Source organism: Artemia franciscana, chromosome 2 (genome assembly GCF_032884065.1).
Source record: "Artemia franciscana chromosome 2, ASM3288406v1, whole genome shotgun sequence".
NCBI classification, from domain to species: Eukaryota; Metazoa; Arthropoda; class Branchiopoda; order Anostraca; family Artemiidae; genus Artemia; species Artemia franciscana.
In genome coordinates this window covers 22,323,509-22,342,288 of record NC_088864.1, presented here as the reverse complement: position 1 = coordinate 22,342,288, position 18,780 = coordinate 22,323,509, and the positions used below count along the sequence as shown (strand labels likewise).

At 36.9% G+C, this 18,780-nt stretch overlaps 2 protein-coding genes across 2 annotated transcripts in view; both read left to right on the top strand.

The window, feature by feature from the left end:
• LOC136038830 (procathepsin L-like) overlaps window positions 1–18,780 on the top strand; it is a 216,970-nt gene that overhangs the window by 60,508 nt on the left and 137,682 nt on the right. The window lies entirely within an intron of this gene.
• Window positions 1–18,780, top strand: part of LOC136038824 (low-density lipoprotein receptor class A domain-containing protein 3-like) — a 58,015-nt gene that overhangs the window by 25,179 nt on the left and 14,056 nt on the right. Inside the window, exon 4 of the mRNA XM_065722230.1 lies at window positions 9,546–9,809. Coding sequence (XP_065578302.1) covers window positions 9,546–9,809 — 264 coding nt within the window. The remainder of the gene's footprint in view (window positions 1–9,545; window positions 9,810–18,780) is intronic.

The window sequence follows — 18,780 nt, the reverse complement described above, 5'->3', positions numbered from 1 at the left end:
GAAAAATACGGTTTGACCTCGGGGAAATTGCAACAGAATTTTTTTTTACACCAAAATGTTCAGAAAAATCAGCTTAATCACACAAAAAAAAACCCGAATCACCCTTGCACAACTACCGAAACCCCCCTAAAGTATCTTATTGCCAGATATGAGGTCAAAAAGCAGGTTTTTTTTTAACTATTTACGTCATTTTCACCTCTAAAGGGCCTTTAATATGAGGGATTGCTAAGTATAACATCTTGAAAAACCACTGCTTTAATCGAGATCAAAACTTCAGATCAATCAGTTACACAAAGAAACGTTTAGAACTAAATTAATCACAAGAACATGTTGATTTTAAAGCACAACCTAAAGCTAATTCTTCCTTCTGCTCGTCTTCCTTATCATCCTCATCCTGTCTTGCTGCAGCGTTAGCACATAACGCCCCTTTACGCTCCCGCAGGCAAAGTTGCAGGGCAAACCGTTCCGACGGCAGCTGCATCTGGGCGACTCGCACCTGCTGGTGCACTGGCACCGCACCATCTTCAACAGGTTCTCCGGTGCTGGTGAAGCATCCGTCATTATTGGAAGATACATATTCCGTGACGAAGAGAGGCGCCAACCCCACTCTTCGGGCTTTAGCAAATCGGACGTGTCTTGCCACTTCATTATTTGCAAATAGCACCTGTAAAAGTGGTACTTTTGAGGCAGCCAAAGTTGGCGGAAGCCGCTCTGCCTGAACGAAAGCAATTGCACTTGCAACCCGCATTGTAAATGCTCGCACCCGAACATCCTTCAGGGTCTTTTCATTGCTTTTCCCTTTGTAGATGCGGAGCAAAGCTTTCTCTCCAGCTTCTGCGATCTCCTGATGGTTGGATCCTGGTGTCATGAAGGTCTTGCAAGCATCGTTAAAAATCCCATCTTTAAGAGACAAGGAAACCACTGCTGGTTTCCCTACGCCGTGAAGTCTAGATGTTGTATTGCAGCCAGACATTGCGTGGCAAATGTGTGACTCATCCATGTGTGTCTGTCTGCATAAAGATATCACATGCATCAAGCTTGGTGTGGTACAGCAGAAGGACTAATAGGTCGGTATCATTCCCAATCAAAGTGGTCGACGAGGTTTCAGCGCAACTGACTGCAGTTTGTACAACTAAGACATCCGGCCTCATCCTGAGCGTGTAGAACTTCGCATCCTGAGTTCGCCAGCCTCTCAGCAAGTAGGTTGATGAAGCGTTGTTTGTTTTTGTGATTTCTCAGAAATTCTTCCTTACTTTTGACCATCTTCATGTTAGGAGAGAATTGAATCGTTGGACACGACAAGCCTTTGGTTCTCTTCAGTTGTGTGCAGTTTTTCGTCGTTTGTGTTTAGTCGAAAACTATCACTGCCTGGTCGAAATGTCTTGTGACATAATCTACGTAAGATCCTGCCACCTCAGAGTATGTGGATCCGGCAATCCACGGGATTTTGTGGACTAGCCAGCCACCGTCCAAGACTCTCTGGGAGGTTGGCAACGCCTCTGGACCATCGAGCCCCTCAATTTTCATCAGTGTATTTGTTAGAGAGGCTTTGTCGGCTGTCCTAATCACCTCGAATGAACTAAAGAGCGATGGTGGAAAACTACAGAGCTCAAACGACAGAACCTCGTTCAAGTCAGAACCACTGGTGCTAGCCACTGCGGCAAGACATTAGAAGATTAGAGCTGGGTCGACAATCACCCTCTCGCTATCTATCACCACGGATGACTTCTCAGCCATAGTTACAGCTTTCTCCTTTCTCCTGAAAACATATTTGTCAATGTCTTTCGCTTCCATATCCTTTAGAATGTTTTCTCTCACAGATTTGGCATCGTCTGCGTTTACAGATGATGAAGCGCGGACACCAGTAACCACGCTCAACAGCTCTGAATCCTGCCTAAGGGGTTCTAGGGGCTTAATATATCGAACTATCTTTTCGATGTCCTCTAGATCTCTAGCTCTCCTCGAAGATATCGCTTCTGCGTGATTTTCAACAGTCAACTCCGCGAGGCCAGTCAGGTTCTGCATGCGTTCGTTAGCGAGAACCAATGTAGGCATAGTAGACGTCCAAATTGTCCGCTGCAATTCAGTCATGCCTCTACCTCTCGTGAGACCGCCACTCGTTTTCATACTTCTCATTAACGTCAATTCGTTCACCAAATCAGGAGAAAGTGCCGCCCAGTAGTTGTCAGTTCTTCGGATGAACAGGTACTCCTGTAACGTTCTGTACTGCTCTGGGTTGTCTTTCCTCAACTGAAACATGCACTGCACGAACATTCATGTAGACTTCGTATAAAAATTGTGTCCGGAAGAAGCAAAGTAAGGAAGTATATCCAACAACGACTGTAGATAAAGCTCAAGGTTGCCACTTCGTTCAACTCTCAGGTTCTTTCTCAGGATTCCAAGTAGGTCCAGATACTGAAACCAAAGACGGGCAGTTATGGACTCAGATAATCATTATTTTGCACTTTGAACTATTTCATAGTTAAGCTCTGCTGCTTCCGACACCTGCCCTTCGTCGATGTTATCTCCTTCTAGGAGCGACTCGTATGCCTGTTTTGCCTTTTCAAGGGGTTCTGGTAGCATGTCATTGGCATCAAACGCTCTGCTATCCAGTTCTGATGATAAAAGGTTCGCATAAAGGGCTACCTCCAACAGACCATGGCCTCGCACAGCACGAGAGACAGCTTTGCTGAGTAACATACTACGCACAGTGTTAGGCGCGTATACTTGACTTAGGATTTCCAAAAGTCCCGAGTCAGCCATAAGGAAGCCAATGGCTCCTAGGAATCTCATGCGTGTATGAAATCCACATAGGACATCAATAGCATTTCTTAAAGCACTTGTGGCAGGCTGCATCGACGATACACTTCCCCTTCCAGTAAAGTGTTTGGTCAAAGGTAATGACTATAGTTTTTCCAGCTCGATTAGCGCGTTCGTTAGCATGCATAAGTGTAGAATAAACACAGGAGATATCGCTTGGGTTGTGGTTAATCATTGGCAAAAAACAAATATTCGACTTTCCCGGATGAGGTAGCTTTTGGTGTATTGACCACATGAAGGCCGACCAGCTCATGTATGAGCTTTTGAAAAAGCCGGAGATGCGCCAGAGCGTTTCAGCTTTCCATTCATTGTCATGAGTGTCACCCCTGTTTGTCAAGCAAACAGAAGTCCTTGGTTGCGACTTGGCGGGTTTTTGGTAGGTGTAGAACGGCACGGTGCCGATTGACTTCATCTCATCTCCACTTACTTCTTTTCTTGGCAGTGAAAGCTCCGTTGCCGGAAACTCAGGTGTAGACACTTCAATAAGTCCCATTCCATGAAAGGTATTCATGCCGTCGATAGTAGCAACATCATGATCGACGTTGTCTCCTACCTACTGAAAAAAATGTTCTTTCTCTTCGGACTCTTCCAACAACGTTTGATTTACTGCTGCACATCTCTCAAATTTTTTTACCTCTGAGTACGAAGAGCAGAAGCCAAGATTGTGCAGTGTGTCAATTAAAAATCGGGATGAGAAATGGTGATGCAGCTGCGAAGCCAGTCCTATTTGTACAGGAGACATTAAACCACGTGGTCTGCATGCCTGCATTATAGCCTGTCCGATAGAAGATATTAGACGAGGCGTGTCGACCCCTATCGATGAAAGCAGTAGACAAAGAGATGGGCACACGAAGTTCAAACACTTTTCTACTGACGATATCTCGTTAAGAAATTTGTAGGAATCCTTCCTTGTCGTAATGGATTTGATTTCACTTCTTATTATCTTCCCAACGACTTTGATGAGCTGATCCCTTTCTCCCTTTTCACTATCTACTTTTTCCTCTTGGTGAAATTCTCGTAATATCCTGTCGACCGTATCTCTAAATGTTACGAGTGTCTCTTTCCCATTGGATCGGATGCAACCACTTGTTCGCCATACTCACTGACTAGCAAATCCTTGGCTTGACGAAAGCTGTAGGCCAAACTATCACAGTCAGTTTCAGAGAGAACATGAGCCATTTTTTTTTTAAATGTTCGTCAGAGGTGCAGGTTCTTCACTGTTGGCATAACACCGAAGTGCTTCTTCGAGGGCGGCTTTCCTTTCACTATCGCACGGTCTTCCCTTCCGTTTCTTTGATGGAGGCACGTCACTCACTTCTTCTTGACCATAGAATTTTTGTGGAATCTCTTTTCCTGTCCTGAAGTTCACTGAGCATATTTGATGATAAACGGCATCCTCTGCATGAAGGTCAGAAGTCTTCGAATTTATCCGACCAAGCACTGTCATGGCCCACTGATCGTTCCTGCTCCTACATATTTCACTAATCGAGTAGTCGAAGCTATGAGTTCGTACTGCATAAGCTTCAGCGAATTCACGACTTGTGATCTTGCATAATTTCACTGCTTGACCACAGAATAGGCAGTTCTTTGAAAAATCAAAGTGTGGAGCTGGACATCTGGTCGGGGGGCTGCAACCGGTTCTTTCTGCTCAAGTTTCCTTTGAGCGTTCTTTTCTCTGTCGATCCGACGTCTGTCACAGAAGTTACGACGACACGCGGTGTGGACTTCATTTCCAGTCGTCACAGCTATGCTACTACCTATTCCTTTTCTTGCGTTATTCACGGCATCGACTCCTTTCTCGGATAATATGGCAGTGTTTTCACCGGGTTTGATGCTGCTTTGGCATATCGGACAGACCATGTTCTCTTCATTGACGGCTCTAGAAAAAAAAGAGACTGATTATTTCATATAACTTGTTCGTTCAGTAAATCCAGGCACAATTCAATTGGAATTCAAACCACCGCCACCTAGAAGAACAAATTCAGCTTGAACGATACACAGTAGATGGTATTGCACAAATGAAGTTGAAAAGCAGAAATTAATATCCGCTCTTTTCCAAAATCAGAAACATAATCTTAAACACTATCTCACTAAATACTTCTAATCAACGCTCGCGGATCCCAGTTTGTTATTTTGTTTTTTCTTTGCGGAAGTAAATAAAACGGCACAAACCTTGTATATAGCTTTGAACACGCCAGTCATCTAGAAAGTACTATGGTAGATGGCTCCACTGATTAGATCACCTAAAGAATGACACTAAGAAATGGAAACCGCAAACTGGAGGAGGAGTCTGGAATGCTGGTTTGAAATTAGACTAAGGCGCCATTTCTAGCTTGATAGGAAATGGTGAATCAACCGACAAATGAATAAAATAACTAGTTCACGTAGGTCAACTTTCACAGCCGATTTAGGTAAGATGAGGTACTTGACCACGTAAAATCAAGTTTTTAACTTCATTTTCGAATTCACCGCCATTGATTCCAAAGGAAACCGCCAAATAATGCAACAACCTCTTAATTTCGAGTTTTGCCCCCCCCCCGCCCTTTAAGGGTGGAAATGGGCATTAGGGTACGAAAAAAGGAAAATCTGAATTCAGATTTGGAGTCGGCATACTTGATTTGATAGAAAACGACTATTTAAACTCAAAAATATTTATAAACACAAAAGTGGGATTTTCCCCCTCAATTTTCCCCTTCAAGGGCGAATTTGGGATACTTGTGCAAGGGGGATTCGGGGGGATTTTTTTGTGTGATAAAGCTGATTTTTCTGAACATTTTGGTGTGAAAAAAATTCTGGTGCAACTTCCCCAAGGTTTGACCATTTTTTTTCCGTATCTTTCCTCCACTAATGAGCTTTCTATGCCAGTTCACTTACGTGGTTAGTCACGATTAAGATTCTAACCCGCGTGGTGGAAGGTGAGATTAGGCGACACGTCTGCGTCTGTAAAAGGTCCCAAATGGACAAGATGGTTATATCATCGGATTGACTAGTTTCAGATATGTCCATACACCGAGGCCGAATTATGACACTCTTTAAGTCTTTTTTTGAGAATGATCTCAACGAGCTTAAAAAGTAGAAAAGTTCTCTTTTTTTGCAGCATTACGAAATTTTTAAGGTATTTTTCAGTCTAGAAAAATGCCAAATAAATTTCAAAATGTAAACTGCTACATACATAAACCCGAATCTCAGCTATTGGATGATAACAAAATTCCCCTCTTATATTGAAAAATTAAAAACTTGGAGTGACAAAACAAATAGCATATCACAAACTGCACAGAGGGCATCAGCCTTCATGTACTATACGTATAAAATTCCCCCCCCCCTGGACCTGTCTTACGTCAATTCATGCCTGAAAATTGCAATTTAAAAAAAAAACAATAAATAAAACGAACTTCAATGTTAGACATTAAAACCTTAAATAAAAAATGCAATGTTAGGTTTTTTATTGAGTTACTCTTCCACCATTGCATGGAGAGTGTCTTCTATTATTTTAGTGTTTGCTTTTTCAATATAGAACGGCTGAGTTGAGGTCTCGGTCGAGGTATTTGTATTGTATTTTCATTTTCATTGTCCGGAAATATCCTCTTAATCTGTTTCTCATCTTCTTTTTCTCATCATCTCATCTTACTGCTGTTATTGTTATTATTATTTATATTAAGGTGCTTGAATAAGCTGTACAAAACTTAGATAATTTATTTTGAGCTGTCCTTTTTTACGGAGTTCTATTTTTTTTGCTCATTAATTTAAACAGCAAATATGTCATTCTAAGCAGTATGCTTGTGTTAATTCCATGACTTTTTCTTGATTCACAATTTTTAATAAAATGCTTGTGATACTGAACTTATGATACAATTAAATAAAAAAAAAGTTTCTGTAACGGAAAGTAAGGAGTGACATTAAAGATTAAAAAGAAACAGAAATTAAAACGCCTTGCTCTTTACTCTGAGCTTAAAGAGCGGGGCGTTAATGAGGGAACAGCCCCTTTCATATACGGAACAATTTCTGTTCGTTTTAAGTTTTAATGTCGCTCCTTACTTTCATTTAAAAAAATAGTTTTTTCTTTAATTTCTGAATGTTTTTGAACTAATCCAAGTCTTGAATTTGGCTTAGCGTACATGAATAATTAAAACAAAAATTGGCATATTAATATTACTTCTTTTAACTAATAATAACTTTATAATCTGAGTTATTGAGGAGAAGCAACCCCCCTCATATACATAATATTTCTGTTCGTTCTAAGTTTTAATATTGGTTCTTACTTTCAGTTGAAAATTTTAGTTTTTTTTATTTAATTGCTGATCGTTTTTTAAATAATGTCGAGAAATCCAGCCTCCCTTCCATGGAAAACTCCCTTCCTCCGTGAGAAATTTCTCCATTGAAAGATTCTCCGATGTAACTTGAATTAGCAATATTTGCGGAACTAATTATGTGACGCATAGTAACAAAACAGCCAAAGAGGTAGAAACTGTTTTTATGAAAATGAAAGTCACAAATTGAGCAATTCTCAAATGACTAAAATGAATGAAAGAAAAGATCTTTAAAAGATATACGCAATAATTTATGTTTGTTTTAAGTTTTAATGTTATTCCTTACTTTCAGTTGGAAAGTTTTTCAGTTTTTTTATTTAATAACAACCACAAGCCGAAGACATACAATCTTTGGTTTATTATCGCATCAAAATCATAGTTATGAAGCTGCTTAAGACAGAGTTAAATGCTAAGATCGGCCGGAAAACAACATAAGCAAATTATTGCTTATATTAGCTATTATTTAACAAAATTCGAAATTTAGCGTAAAGAGCGAGGTACTGACGAGGGGGTGAACTTCCTCATATACGTAATATGAGGGGGTTCAACCCCTCGTCAATACCTCGCTCTTCAAGCTAAAGTTCGAATTTTGTTCTAATTCTTTAAGAATGACTGCTGAATCACAAAGGCCATTTAATTAGAAAAATAGCTCTGTTGAAAATACTAAAAGTACTTAGCGTAAAGAGTAAGGTATTGAAGAGGGGACGAACCCCTCATATATTTCGTAACTTTTGTTCGTCTCAAGTTTTAATGTTACTCCTTACTTTCAGTTGAAAAAACTTTTTTTTTACTTAATTTCTGGTTGTTTATAAATAATAATTGGAAATCCAGCGCTCCCTTCAAGGAAATTCTCTTCCTCCTTGAAAATATCCTCCATGGAAAGATCTTTCCATGTAACCCGATCCCCCGCCCCACCTGAAAAATCCCCCTGAAAACGTCTGTATCCTTACCAATAACCAATACTACATGTAAACAATGGGCAAAGTTCATAACTTGCAGCCTTCCCCCGGGGACTGTGGCGGATTAAGTCGTCCTCAAAGACTTGGTTATTAGATATTTCGACTATGCTGAACAAAATGGCTGTCTCAAAATTTTGATCCGGTAACTTTGGGAAAATGAGCTTAGGAGGGGGCCGAGTTGACCTCCAATTTTGGGGTCACTTAAAAGGGCACTATAACTTTTAATTTCCTTTTGAATGAGCACTCTCCCGATATTATTGAACCAATAGGTCGGTACGATCGCCTCTGGGAAAAAAACAAATAAACGCATCCGTGATCTTTTTTTGGTAGAAAAGTACGAAATTCCACATTTTTGCAGATAGGAGCTTGAGACCTCTACTGTTGGGTTCTCTGATATACTGTATCTAATGTTGTGATTTTCATTAGGATTATATAACGTTTAGGATATGTTTCCCTCTTTTTTTGAAAATAAGGCAACTTTTCTTGTAATTTTTGATGGGTAGGATTGAACTTGATGAAGCTTATATACTTAGAATCAGCATAAAAATCCGATTCTTTTGATGTATCTATTGGTATCAAAATTCAGTTTTTTAGAGATTCTGTTGCTATCTAGCTGGGTCGCTCTTTACGTAAAGTTCGTTAGCATGAACTGTTTGATGTCGCCTCTCTTTTTTTATTTTAATTTTTTACTTTCTTCAATATGTACCTTGCTACGAAATAATTGTAATTATAAATAATGTGTTGACGTAAAAGCATTGTTTTTTTTTTCTATTCATCGATTTTAATATCATGCTTTTGAACCGATTTTTTTGTATCTTTCAATAACAAGCTGAATTATACCAAAACCTTTTCGCTCAGTGAGCACTTTTACGCTGTATATTCATAACTGGGACTTCACAGATTTTTTTTTTCACCTTGCTATAACAAGCTTAATTATGCCAAAATATATTCTCTTTGGTAATAAATCCGACATGCATACATCGGATTTAATTTCAAAAATGTTTGCGAAAAGTAAATAGCACTGATTCTTGTTCTTGTGGAGAAAGCGTCGATTTGATTTTTGTTGTATTATCTTTTAATAGACCATTGCAAATCTGTTTTTCAATAAAATCAAGATTATTATTTTCTAATATTATTTTCATATATATATATATATATATATATATATATATATATATATATATATATATATATATATATATATATATATATATATATATATATATATATATATATATATATATATATATATATATATATATATATATATATATATATATATATATATATATATACATGATAATATAGCCCACCTTTTATAAGAAAGTCCATTTATCTGCTAAAATATACCTACAAGATTGTTTTCTATTGAAACAATACGAATAGAACAAACTTGAAATCTTCTATGTATAGGGGGAAAACTTGAGATTGCTTGGTGAAGAGAAAAAATTTATTGTAGGTAATTATTGTGAAAAACCCAACAAGTTCAAATGCCATTCTTCCGAATGTGTTAGTGAACGCTTTGTATGTGATGGAATCCCTCATTGTTTGGATGAATCTGACGAGGCTGAATCTACTTGCAAGAGAAGATTCAGTTGTCCAGGGCGAATACATTGTGGAAACGAGCGATGCATTCCTTTTGCAAAATGCTGCAATCAGACTATTGACCCAAGTTGTGCTCTCTCAGATTCTGCTGCCTGCTGCTTAAGTATCTATGGACATGGTAAGTCTCTATTCTCAGGCTCTTTATAATTATTAAGGCCTTCTTTCTTAGTCGTAATAAATCTGCGTGCCTACAATCGATTTAATTTTAAATTATATACAAATAGTGGATAGTATTGATTCTCTTTCTTGGGAAGTGAACATCAATTCGATTTTTATTTTATTATCTTTTTTGATGGGGTATTGCAAATCTGCTTTTTAATACATCTGTTGAAAAGTCCCAGATTGATGTTGAGAGCAGTCTATACTGTTATATCTTGTATTGCGTTTAAGTAAGGCCATCTGTCACTCAAATCACCTGATGCTAGCAGTCAACAGACCATGAAAGGGCGTGGCTCAAGCTAAATCTGGAGGTGTGTTTCCTGTCTTGTAGACCAGAGAAAAGAGTGACGGCCAATTCAGTCCTAGAGGTCATCAGTGCCAAACTCCATGACTTTTAGTCCACTTGTAGACAAAGGAACAAAGTGCTTGGCAACATGGCTTAGGCCTTTTCTAGGAACCAAGCCTTGGTAGAGTTGGCATTTGTAATGGTTTCTTGAAAGGTAAATGTTTTTGGTGCAAAAATAAATTGAGTAATTTCAGGGCTAACTTTTGCTAGAGGACTAACAGGGCTAGAGTCTTTGCCATATGGGTTCTATTAATGTTTGACACAGAACGCACTTGAGGACCAACCGCAAATGGTTCTGAAGCTTCAGTGACCATTAATGATCCTAAATAATCGAAATGCACTTTACCTAATGTTTCATACCAGACAGGAACAAAGGGTAGGGGCTACATGTTTGTTCACCTTCCTTCGATTTCTAATGATTTTCTTTGTAATATCCTGCATGTATTAAATTGCTCTGCTGTTTTTCGCGTTTTTCTTCCGAATTGTCACATAACTTGATTGCACAGCTAATTTGCATGTGGTACTTAAGTAAAAGCCTCTAAATTGAAATTGAGTTAAAGAATAGAAGTTTTCAGGAAAGTAAAGAGCCGGTTAATTATTTTAAATAAATAATTACTAGGAAAGTAAAGAGCCGGTTAATTACTTTAAATAAATAATTACCAGAAAAGTAAAGAGCCGGTTATATGAATTAAAAGAGAAATTGACAAAAGTGGTCATTCGTCTATAAGTAAAAACAAGGAATTAACCTTATTAAGTATTACCCAGCAATATTATGTAGCTATTTACAAAATCTTAAATAAATATTGTTGTGTTTATTTATTTTCCATCTCTTTTTATAAGTTTGTTTTGAATTTGGCCAAAGATTAATATTTGTATGCATACAAATTTCTTGTGTTTAGCATACTATCCTAGCGCTAACTATTACGTAATAGTTTGTATTTTGAAAGAGAAGAGTTTGCCTCAGATTTCATGCTATATCCAAATGAACTTGGAGCCTTTAATTGGTATCAAAATTTTAACAGATTATAATTAAGAATGTTTTGAATTCCACAAGTTATACCGGATAAAACTGCCGTTGGTGTTCTCTGTCTTTTTCTATTCCAGCATCTTTGCTGGGAGGATCAGGGTGGAGGAAACGGCTCACCAAGACGTCTTGGGATAAAATTGACATAGTGTTGTATCATGCAAATCTAAACTACACGTTGAATAAAGTTAAGGTACCATATCACCTTCTATGTCCTTCACGTCGCGAGGACCCCCTGTATTTGGATTACATTACAGAAATATTACATTCTCTAAAGATTGTTACAAATATTGCGGTTCCAACTGTATCCGTAAAAAGTAACACGCATAAATGGGAATTGTAAAACTTCCCTGAGTTAAAAGAAGCCTCCGTCGTCGTTTTTAGTATAAAATATGGAAGGGCTGTGATAAATCTCGTTCAGGTGTAATCTTCGGTTTAGTTATATAGACAAATTATAATTTTCAGGAAGTTATGATGAAATAAAAAAAAATGTCAGTTTGGAAATCTCTCACAGTCAATGCAGAATAATCCGCAACTTTTGTGGAAAGAGGCTAATAAACTTACACGTACCACTTCAACAAGGACCACCACTGAGTGACGTTCTTACTTTTCGTCATTATTTGCTTGTGACCCACCACCAACTGACACAAGTTTTCATGCCATACTACAGAAACAATTGTCAAAGCTGAATCCTCATAAAAATTGCATCACTACACCCTCTCAAGTTTCTTTCTGCAAAAATGTAGAATTTTGTATTTTTTGCCAGAAGAAAGATAACGGACGCGTGTTTATTTGTTTTTTATTTAGGGGTGATCGTATAGAGCCAGTGATGCTAGAATATCGGGAGACGGCTAAGTTTTAGTGCCCTTTTTAAGTGATCAAAAGGATTGAAGAGCAACTAGGCCCGCTCTCACGCTCATGTTTTTCTTAAGTCGCCAGATCAAAATGTTGAGACAGCTATTTTGTTCCGCATAGCTGAAATATCTAATAACTAAGTCTAGTTACGTGGGGGATCTTTCTATGGAGGAATTTTTCATGGGGGAAGAGAATTTCCGTGAAGGGGGCACAGGATTTCCAAGCATTATTTGAAAAATAATCAGAAATTAAATAAAAAAAAACAAGTTTTTTCAACGGAAAGTAAGGAGTAATATTAAAACCTAAAACGAACAGAAATAATTGCGTATATGAGGGGTTCTGAATAGCTACCTGATTTTGGTGGGTGATGCTAGATAATGTTGATTGATTATTTTTCCTTATAGACGAACGAGTTTCATTTTTACTCTTTTTTGTCTCATTTTTATCTTGCAAAGCTTGTTTATGATTCATTTTTTAATTCAAAGCCTCCCTTTTCGCTCCAGACTCATTGGTTTGCCTTTTCTGAAAGCCAGTTGTGTTTTATTTTTCGTTACTACTGTAACTAAAGGGATTCAAGACTCATCCTGAATTTGAAGGATTAGGATTTGAGGAGAAGCTAGAGTTGTGATACAAAACTATGCAGGCTATAGGGAAAAAATGATATCTTTCTATTTTCTGTTTAATTCAAGTGTAAAAAATGTTAAGCTCTTTTGGTTTTGTGTATTATCTCGTTTTGAAAAATGTGCGCTTTTTCTTAGACAAAATATTCTATGAAAGACGTCTTAGTGAATTCTAGCTTGCCACCTGTGAACAGTCTAAAGCAAAGAGTACGGGTAATGTTTAAAAGAGGAAATTGAGGTTTGTTTTGAAAAGGATCCTCATTATGAGTTACTCGTACTCTCTGGTCTATACCCTCTCTGAGAAAAAGGAAGATCGTATAAAAGGTGACTACGGTCTTTTAATGACATTTGTCAAGTTGTATTTCTCGAATAACCTTACCAGCGCATCGTTGATGTTACACCAAAGGTCATATCTGACGTGTTCATACTTCTGAGGTAACTTCCAAAAGCCGTTTTCTAAGCTGTCCTGAAAGGGAAGATCATCAGGGTAATGTGTATGAGGAGGATCGAAGTGTGATTGGAAATAAATTGCTTTGCTGATCCTCCCTTTGAATGCAGCTCAGCAAATGGTTTTTGGAAACTATTTCAAAAGTTTAAATATGTCAGATTTTCAAACTTGTGTGTTATGGGTGATTGATAAAATCAAAAAGATGGTGCCAAATGTTCACCTTAGCTATTACCAGTGCTTTTGGTCACCTTGTTCTCAGTGATTAACTTCATCTGCAAACTTATTGGTGGGAGTCAAAGTGTTATATAACCAATAAAGGCTTTTTTTTCTTATAGGCATAAAAGATATTTTAAAATAAAAGAATCTGTCTACTTTCAGGACATTTCAGGTTGAATCTGGATGATCTCCGACTATTTGAAATCCCAGTTGTAAAGAAAGGAAAGATAATTGAGACTCTGAATTTTCTTTAATTCTGATTTACGATGCTGCATTTCATTGACGGTAGCCGATTTTCAATCCCATTAAATCTATGTTAAAGGGGGAATGCAGGGGAATTTTTCCCTCCCCCAAGGGAGTTTTGCCCCCTCCTAGATTTCGGAAGACACCCTTTTTGGGGGAGGGGTTTTCATTGAAAAAATATTCTTTTAGGTATTTTCATTTAAAAAATTGAAAGACAACATAACTGCCCCTTCCCTAAAAATGTTTTTTTTTTGCCTCTTCCTCTGATTTCCATGAATTGAAGCCACCTAGGGGGGGAGGTAAAGAGGCTACGGTATTTCTGATGCATTTGATCTACCATGTCCAAGGACTCTTTGTTTTTTGTTTTTTTTTCGAAATAAAGCTGAGATTTTCGGGTAAGCGTCAGCATCTCTCTGCAATCAGTTTACCGTGCTCGTTGGGCAGGAATATTTATAAATAAGTTTTTTAAGACAATTGTTTGCCATTTGAACTGTTCTTCTAATACTGATAACCTCCTGAGAGGCATTGATGACCTTGTAAAAGTTTATTCAGATACATGGAATCTTTCAACAACGATTATTAAATATTGTAAAGAATACTGTTCAGACGTACGTTTACTAGAGTTGAAATTTTGATGTAACTATTTGTGTTCAGAGGTCATGGTAGTCCGAGCTAAAATATGAACATTCTTGAACTTGGTTGTATCAGCAAACACGATCAAAGTCAAAGGAATTCAAATTTCCGACATTTGTATCTGATAAGCTTGACGCATGTTCTTTTAAGGGGCTGCTTACGCTAGAGCGGAACTAAAGAATGATTCAAGCATATTAGCTCGTGTAACCATTAACTAAAAAATATGTTTGCTATATTCCTTCGGGTATACAAGAATCTTGAATAAGATTTTTGTAATGAACTAAGCATAAAATAAATGCATGGCACTAACCCCCATAAAGGCTATTTTTCTTATTCACAGAGATGCCGACCTAAGAAGAGGTGCTAAGCCATTTTCCCCTCAAAGAGCTCACTCCGGGGAAAATTTTCCTCGTGTGCAAAATTGAGTAGCCAAAAAGAAAGCGTGACAAATCCAAATAGTGAAGAAAAAAAAGGAATTTGGGAATATTCTACCTATATTCCAAAATTTTGGCAGAATGTATGGTTTGGAGTGTCCGATAGTGCTTATTTTTACATTCTAATTTATTTTCTTTTTTTCGTGTTTTGGAGATTCAATTATCATACCAGGGTAAGATAAAGGCTAAAGAAAATAATTTGAAAATATGAAATGTATGGCAGTTGTAGAAGAGTTGTCCTATGATGGAAGTGCACGGAGACAACAGGTCAGGGGCGGATCTAGAGCAAAATCTTGGGGGAGGACCAATGTGACAAGGGCGCTAATTAACAAAGGTGCCAATACTTGTTGACAAATTTATAGTAAAAAAAAAGAGTAAAAACACTGCCAATGGAATTAACCAACTAGCTGGTCATTTTTAACGACTGATTTGAGTTATATTGTTGTTAAAATTACTTCATAAATAAATAAACTAACGTCACTGATTTTTCTAGTTGAAAGAATGCTAAATTTGTATTTTGAAGGTAGGAGCTTAAACCCTCTACGATCGGATTAAACTGACTTTGATGGAGTAATTTCCATTTCGATCATCTGTTTTTGAGTGTACTTTTCTCACTTTTCTTAGAATCATGGCGTTTGATAAACAATATTCACCTTAATGAACCTAATGAACTCTTTCAGTTTGTTGCCACGAGAACTGCTTGATTCTACACCCTATATTTTACACATATTTTGGAATATAGATAGAATTTCCATAATCCAGTGTTTTCTTCGTAATTTATATTTGCCTTGCTATATTTGAATAATAAAACCATCATTATAAAACTTCATTAGTTACCACAATATGGGAATCAAAACCCTATTTCGGAAGGCTCAAAAATATAGTAATTTTAGTACCAAATCTAAAACCATCAAAATGAAACATAATAAAAGCCTTTTAGAAATACTTAGACAACAAAGTTTTGATATCAAGATGTGTACTGAAAAAAAAAAGAAGAAAAGAAAACTATATCCATAGATTTAGATAAATTCTTTTACCCCCACCCCCAGCCCTTCCTCTATTTTTGTTACCAATTTTAGAAAAAGGGGGCCAGAGGAGGACAAAGTTGGACTCAATTTTTCCGAGTCAAAGCGAAAATGACCAAGTAAAAAATGAAAAATGAGCCATATAGTGCCATAAAGGCAAAGATATACTAAATAAAACTGATCTATTTTTATGGATGTTGTGAAATTGTAGGCCTGTCATAGTTTAACGAGATTTTCAAAGACGGTAAATCTCAGCTGGACGGCAAACTAGGTTATGGGAGTTGTCCTCCTGCTCTATAGCAAATTACGCTCATAAGGGGGACATTGATTCAAAGAAGGGACATTGATTCAAAGAAGGCGAGTGATTTTGATGAAATGTGAACGCCATTTAATTCTACACAAGAAAAATCTATCGCAGAGGCTTCAAGCCGTTTCACAAAAATATCACAAGGATGACGAAAAAGCCACTAAGTGAGAATTCTGAAATAGCAAATAGATTTTAACTTTTCGAAAGCTGTGCATTGAGCATTCAAATTCCAGCACCAGTACTGCCCAATGCTGGCACATTCATTTCTGAAATCGATCTCAATTTCCTCTTGATTCCCTGAAAACCTTTTGTTAGTGCCTTTACTAATGGTACTCTAGGATGAAACCATCCCTTCCATTGCGACAATCTTTTTCTATGAAAAAGGAAATATTATTTTGACATGTCTAACGGCACAGAAATTGAAATATTGGTGGGGCATCTTAGGCATCACGTTTTTGAGATCAATAAGTAAACCTTTTAATCTGTATAAATGATGACCCTTTTTATAACTATTGATCTCACAACCCCCAGTCTCCTAATATATATTCAATTCGTAAATTGAATAGATATTCAATAATCCTTTCGATAACCTGACCTTGGTTTACAATAGTGGATCGATGCTCTGCTTGGTAATACGGGGCTCAAGGTTCGATCCCCGCCGCAGCAAGCTTGAGCGACAAGCTTGCTACCCATCCTTGTAAAAAAAAGAACAAAAAAAAAAAACAGTAACTGAAACGTCGATTCAAACCCGTGTGTGCCAGTAATGATTCTGAAGAATATTCATCCTTTATCTCTTTTTGATAGCCTCGATGGACATGTGTCTTTTGATTTAGTTCATTATCCCCCTCAAGACTGTAGTTTCGCCTTAAGACCCTTCCCCTAGGTATGTGCTGATTGTTTTTTTTTCACTTTTTAATTTCTTTTACTTTACAAATTTTTTTCATGGATTTAGTTTATTTTCAGTTTTTTCCAAGATTCGTTTACTCTTAGGGGGTATTTCTCTCCTTTTTGAAAATCAGGTAAATTTTGTCCATTTCATAGCGTTTAGTGACTAAACATAATGAGGCCTATATATTTGGTATCAGCATATCAAGTCGATTCTTTTGATATATCTTGATATAGTTGATATATTGATATATATTGCTATATATATATATATATATATATATATATATATATATATATATATATATATATATATATATAGATTTTTTTGATATATTGATATCAAAATTCTGTTTTTTAGAGTTTCATCTACGATTTAGCCGCGTCGCTCCTTACTTACAGTTTGTCACCACTAACTGTTGGATACAACTTTCGCCTTCTATTTGAAGTGGTTCTGGAGAAAAACAACAGATTGAAGCCTTTGGGACTAGTTCAGGGCTAGATTTGAGTAATAATAACTGCATACAAAACTTTACTATTTACTTTGACATAGGGAATTGAAATCCGATTTCTAAAGCTTCAAAAATGTACTGATTTTTTTTTATCAAATGTAAAGGTTTCTTTAGGTAATATACGAGTCATAAAGACCAGATGTAACTTTCCTCCTTTTAAAGGTGAAGTAATAGTAAAAAAAATGTAAAATGATAAAAAGTCAATGGAAATGGTTAGGAAATAAAGTTTTTGATATCGTTATTGTGCTGGCTCTGTCTAGAAGCCCTAAATAAACAAAAGTATGTTCAATAAAACCCTGATCACCATACACCCAAATCCCTAGAACGAATTTGTTGTTCAGATTTTTCGTTCTCCTACAAAATTTAGAAGTTGTAGTATATCACACTTTTTATACCCTAGCCCAAGTGCATCATATACGTGGGAAAGAGTGACACCCCGAATTGTTTCAGCCATTCGGTAAAAAATTTGAATACTGGCGCGAAGCACCACTATTTTACTGGCTCCAATTTTTTTATCAGTGTAAATGGGCTGATGGAAACATTTGACGCAAAATCACTGAAAACAGATCAATCTCATCTAGTAAAAATAAAGTACTTTTAAGAGGAATACCACCCAAATCAGTCAGTAAAAGTGACTGGCCAGTTGGTGACATCTATTGCCCAAACATTTGGGCTAGTGACACCTCTACCCTAGATACCGTGTTCACTGGTTCTTTTTGTACAAAATGATACAACTTTTGTGAAATTAATTGGAAAGGATCTAATCTGAGCTTTCCACTAGACCTATAGATATTTGCCTCCCCCCTCTAGATTTTAAATTATAATCTAGATATTTTCATTGAAATGAGGCTCTTTTATATTTTTGTTCAACAAAATCGACTAAACAACAAAACTATCCCCTTTGAAATCCCCTGTGAAAAAATCAAATATAATAAAGCTTCAGGTCAAAAGGAGACGCTTTTAAAAACTCTTTTACACTCACCTTCGCCCTGAAAGCTTACATCCATATACAGGTAAATGCAGAAAATAAATTGCAATTAAGAAGTTGCAAGTCTTGCCATGCCTTTCATCAAACTGTTTCTGGTAACATAAGGTTTCGAGATAAAACAATTTCCAAACTTGGTGTTACAATTTGTTATCTTACGCTTAACTTGAACCTACTAGATAGCGGCCGAATCCGAAAGTAGTACTTTAAAAAGTAAAACATGAAATTATATCCGGAGTTTTCCGCGCCAATTTAAGAGACAATATGTGTCGGCTTTAATTTTTTTTTTTTTTTAAAAGATCCGTTTCTTTCTCTTTTACGAATCAACAGAAAGACTGACAAAATCTTTAAGTGTTTATCAATAGTAAACTAGAAAATGCTTAACTTTGAATAGATA